We start from the raw sequence: 5,636 nt of genomic DNA on the forward strand, positions 1-5,636 counted from the left end.
CATCACCACCACTTACTCTTTTACTTCACCAGGGAGAAAGAAGAATTGCCTTATCCTCCTACAAGCACCACCGCCACCACCACCACTTACCCCTTTACTTACTTCACCTCACCTCACCTCACCTCAGGCCCATAACTACAAAGTAGTCGTTGGGGGAAGCCTGAGGACCGCAGACGCAACCTCCCTTCTCCATCTGTCTCTGTCGCAGACGCAACCTCCCTTCTCCATCTGTCTCTGTCGCAGACGCAACCTCCCTTCTCTATCTGTCACCACCAGGCAGAAAGAAGAATTCCCTCATCGTACTACAATCACCACCACCACTACCACTTACCCCTGTACTTCACCAGGGAGAAGGAAAAATTCGCTCACCACCCTACAAGCACCACCCCTACTTACATCTTTCACTTCACCAGGAAGAAAGAAGAATTTCCTCATCACCTTACAAACACCATCACCACTTAATCTTTCACTTCAACAGGGTAAAAGAAGAATTCCCTTATCCTCCTACAAGCACCATCACCACTAACTCTTTTACTTCACCAGGGTAAAAGAAGGATTTCCTCACTACAACCACCACCACCACCACCACCACTTACCCCTTTACGTTCTTCGCCACCAAAATGAAAGACAAATTCACTCATTAATCTACAACCACCACCACCACTTTCTCTTTCACTTCACCAGGGAGAAAGAAGAATTTCCCCATCCTTCAAAAACCGGTACTAACACTCACCCCTTCACACCACCACAATCACCAATTACCCCTTCACCACCAGGGAGAAAGAAGAATTCCCTCATCCCCTCATACAACCACCACCATCACCACTTACTGCACGCAGAAAAAAAAAGGGTGCGATCCAACCCTTTTTTTCTTTTCTTTTTTTTCTGCGTGCAGTTTTATTAATTCCTAGTGAAGTGGATATTCTACAGAATTTTGCCAGGAACAACCCTTTTGTTACCGTTGGTTCTTTTACGTGCGCAAAGTGCATGCTGCACACGGGACCTCGGTTTATCGTCTCATCCGAATGACTAGCGTCCAGACCACCACTCAAGGTCTAGTGGAGGGGGAGAAAATATCGGCTGCCGAGCCGTGATTCGAACCAGCGCGCTCAGATTCACACGCTTCCTAGGCGGACGCGTTACCTCTAGGCCATCACTCCACTCAACTTACCCTAATTACTTCACCAGGGAGAAAGAAGAATTCCCTCATCACCTTACAAGCACCACCACCCCAGCAGCAGCAGCAGACATGCCGAAAGCCGAGTTGCTGGGACTCAGCGAGGTCCGCACGGCCCTCTTCTACCGACGGCTGGTGGCCGAGGCTCTGGGCACCGCCATTTTGGTAATCTTCGGCTGCGGGTCCGCCGTCACCGTTAACCCACCCCTCGCCCCCACTGTCATCTCCATCGCTGTCGCCTTCGGGTTGACTGTCGCCACGGTGAGTGAGATGAGATGAGATGAGTGAGTGAGTGAGTGAGTAAAAGCGAATATTTGGTGTTATTTATGATACTACCGCTGTGTTATGTGCTCAGTGTGTGCATGTGTTGTTTTCCGAGCGCACCACAAGCTTTTGCTTGTTGCTGCTCAGTGTTCGCAGCGTCTTTGCTTGCTTTGTAGAATTTCATGTTTAAACCAAAGTGAATACGAATCAATCATTGTTAGGTCACAGCCCATCATGGCATGGTTGGGGTGTCGGTGTATAGGGCGGGGTGAGGGTTGGGGGCTATGGACATACCTGCCACTTTGCAACCGTAGCAATTTTTTTATTCATGCGTGTCAACGGTGACGTCAAATGACATCGGAGTTGGTGGGTTGAGTGAGTGAATGAGTGAGTGTGTGTGTAGCGTCGAGGAGATGGAGGAAGAGAGGGTTTACGCGGAGGGTGAGGGGACGGAGGTGGGTTTGGGGTGCGGGGTTCGAGGGGGATATGGATGAATAGACAGAGGGATGAATGGTTGGATAATTTTATGACTGGATGGACTGATGGATGGATGAATGGGTATGTAGGGGTCGTCATCCCACCCCTCTCACTCTCCGTCATCTGCATTGCTGTTGCCTCTGGTTTGAATATTGCCACGGTGAGTGAGTGAGTGAGTGAGTGATTGAGTGAGTGAATCAGTGAGTGGCGTCCGGGAATGAGGGGTGGCTTTGGGGGTGGGGATGGGAGGAGGAAAGGGGTGTGGATTGATGGATACACGGATTGATGACTAAGGCTGCCATCTCTCCCTTGACCCCTTTCTCTTTTCTATTGACGTCGTCTTTCTGTGGCCACGATAACTGAGTGAATGAGTGAGTGAGTGAATAAGAGATGGATAGATGGATGGATGGATGGATGGATAGAGATGTCCTTCACCCCTTTCGTGGTCAGTCTTGCAGCTTAGTTTAGAAATTTGTCGAAATAATTTCTGGGTCAGTCTTACGAAAAAGGAAGTTACCACTTCACGAAGGACAAATGCGCAAAAATAGGTTGAGGTTTTTTTTGGGTTTTTTTGTTGTTGTTTTTTTTCTTTCTTTCTTTCTTTCATTCTTTATTTTTCAAGAAAAGGCGTGTGTCTGAAGAGGAGAGTTAGCGAATTTTGCTGAGGCGGCGGAGTTCCTTGGAAGCTGAACGGCAATTGATTGTAATGTGGTGTTCTTTACTCATGTTTTATGCAGCGTTGCGCCAAGGGTCCGACTGCAGGGAAAATGATTTCTCAGTGCTGCAGACAGGGTCGAAATTCAGGTTTCGGTGCAGGGAAATTGCTTTGTTGAAGAATGTGTAAAAATCGCTGATGACGTGAATGTGCGTGTTTGTTCCGGATCAAGTTTCTGAATCTATTGTATTGTATTGTATTGTATTGTATTGCATTGCATTGCGTTGCGTTGCATTGCGTTTTGTTGTGTTGCATTGTATTGTATTGTATTGTGTAGTGTAGTGCAGTGTAGTGTAGTTTTGTTGTGTTTATCGTATTGCATTGTATTGCACTGTATTACTTTGCATTGTATCGTAATGCATTGTATTGTATTGTATCGTATCATTCTTATGCCACAACAGATTCATATGTGCGAAATGTGGGCTGCTTTGCCCGGGGGAAGCGCGTCGCTACAGTACAGCGCCACCCTTTCTTTTTTCTTTTTTTTTTTTTTGTCTGCAAGCGTATTTGTCTTCATATCAAAGTAAAATTTTTTCTGAGGAATTGTAGCCAGGGACAACAACCTTTTCAGTTGCCATGGGTTCTTTTACGTTTGTTAAGTGCATGATGCACACGTCGCCTCGGCTTATCGTCTCTTCTGAAAGACTAGCAGTCAGGCCGCCATTACGGATATGGGGTGCGGTGGAGGGGGTGGGAGGGTGGAGGGGGAGAGGGTAAAATCCCAATCTGATTACTTGTTGTAACGTTGCACTATCATCAACACCCATTGAAAATGTGTTCACCTTGACCACCAAAAAAAAGAAAAAGAAAAAAAGGACCCCCACCTCGGACCCCCCCCCCCCTCACCTCACCTCACCGTGTAGTGCCAGTCACTTTGTTCTTACAGCTTGAACACACAGAGATGAAGGGAACTGTGAACGGACAGCAGCAATAATAGGGTGATGTGCAACGACTTCGGAAAGACGGAGATGGAAAGGGAAGAGGGCAAAGATGCAACGGAAACACAAGGCCAGCACATGTCTCCCCACTAACCCCCCTCACACACACACACACACCCTTATCTCCCACTAACCACCCCTCCCCTCTATGAGAAAGGCGGAGAAGAAGTGTGGGGGTGGGGGTGGGTGGGATGAGGGAGGGGAAGTGTCTAGCCCACTGGAACTAGATCGAAACCAGTTTGTCACGTAGTCACTTTTGCCTGCGTGTAGCCAGGACTCTTAGCCACAGCAAGCAGCATGGTATCAACGTCCTGTTACATAGATCCCCCCAACCCATACAGATCCCGTGGCAATCTGAGGAGAGAGAGAGAGGGGGGGAGGGGGAGAGAGAGAGGGGGGGAGAGAGAGAGAGAGCGAGAGAGAGAGGAAGAGAGGGAGGGGGAGAGGGAGAGAGAGAGAGAGGGAGAGAGAGAGAGAAAGATGAAGAGAGAGAGGGGGGAGAGAGAGAGGGGGAGGGGGGAGAGAGGGGATGAGGGAGAGAGAGAGGGAGAGAGAGAGGGGGATGGAGAGAGAGAGGGAGAGAGAGGAAGAGAGGGAGAGGGAGAGAGAGGAAGAGAGAGAGGGAGAGGGAGACAGAGAGGGGGAGAGAGAGAGAGGGAGAGAGAGAGATGTGTAGAGAGAGATGGAGAGACAGAGGGGGAGAGAGAGAGGGGAGAGGGAGGGGGAGAGAGAGGGAGAGAGATATGGGAGAGGGAGAGGGAGGGAGAGAGAGAGAGGGAGAGAGAGGGAGGGATAGAGAGGGAGGGAGAGAGAGGGGAAGAGAGAGGGGGAGAGAGGGAGAGGAGGGAGAGGGAGAGAGAGAGGGACAGAGAGAGGGACAGAGAGAGGGAGAGAGAGAGGGGCAGAGTGAGGAAGAGAGAGAGAAGAGGGAGAGGGAGAGACGGAGAGGGAGAGCTGGATTTATGAAAGTGGACATCGGCGCGCCAAAGTGGAGAAGTTATGGTGTTTTTTGTGGGTTTTCTTTTATCTGTTTTCTTCATCACCCATGCTGTCTCTGGGGAATGGGCTGTTTCGACCTGAAGGGGCCAACCAGCACGTGTTTATTATGCAAAAGGGACGCCGTGGCAGAGTGGGTTAGGCGCTGGACGTTTTGACCCAGTGTTCACCAGTGATCAGGGTTCCAGGCCCTGTTTCGGCATGGTGTTGTCTCCTCAGGAAAGGTTCTTTAGTCCGATTTTTCTCACTGCACCGACCAGGTGGGGGTGGGGGTAGCAGTAGACAATATTCAATAGATATATTCAGTAGATAATATGTGGAGTGATGGCCTAGAGGTAACGCGTCCGCCTTGGAAGCGAAAGAATCTGAGCGCGCTGATTCGAATCACGGCTCAGCCGCCAATATTTTCTCCCCCTCCACTAGACCTTGAGTAGTGGTCTGGACGCTAGTCATTCGGATGAGACGATAAACCGAGGTCCCGTGCGCAGCATGCACTTATGCACGTAAAAGAACCCACGGCAACAAAAGACTTGTTCCTGGCAAAATTCTGTAGAAAAATCCACTTCGATAGGAAAAACAAATTTAAAAAATGCACACCGGAAAAATTTTTTTTTTTAAAAGGGTGGTGTAGCCATGCGCTCTCCCTGGGGACAGCAGCCCAAATTTCATACAGAGAAATATGTTGTGATAAAAAGAAATTCAAATACAAATACAAATATTCTCTTTCCAAGCACTAGAAGAAGTTACAAATGCTGTTTTGTTTCCCCGTCAGCATCAATTGCACATTGGTGTCTCACAGCACCGAATATGCGCAGCGAAACTCACTGATGGCGCTTGTAGCAGGCTCCCAAAACGTCCGCCATTATGGAAGCGGAGAAGCAAGAAAAGTTTCGGATGACCATGTTCCCGAAATAAAACCATACCGAATTGGATCGGCCATTACACGGACAGCCCTGTCGGTTTCACTTTTAGCATTTTTGCTTTTCCTTGCACCGAACATCATCGCCACCTTAAGAGTTCCAATATACAGGTTTATTTTCAGTTTCAAGGAAAGGGTCAAAGAGTGCGC

At 48.8% G+C, this 5,636-nt stretch overlaps 1 protein-coding gene across 1 annotated transcript in view; it reads left to right on the forward strand.

Annotated features, from left to right (window-relative positions):
- The first annotated feature begins 1,201 nt into the window (after nucleotides 1–1,201).
- LOC143285599 (aquaporin AQPAe.a-like) overlaps nucleotides 1,202–5,636 on the forward strand; it is a 24,011-nt gene continuing 19,576 nt past the window's right edge. Inside the window, exon 1 of the mRNA XM_076592994.1 lies at nucleotides 1,202–1,438. Within this exon, the coding sequence (XP_076449109.1) occupies nucleotides 1,250–1,438 (189 nt within the window). The 5' untranslated portion in view covers nucleotides 1,202–1,249. The remainder of the gene's footprint in view (nucleotides 1,439–5,636) is intronic.

Source organism: Babylonia areolata, chromosome 9, assembly GCF_041734735.1.
Source record: "Babylonia areolata isolate BAREFJ2019XMU chromosome 9, ASM4173473v1, whole genome shotgun sequence".
NCBI lineage: Eukaryota > Metazoa > Mollusca > Gastropoda > Neogastropoda > Buccinidae > Babylonia > Babylonia areolata.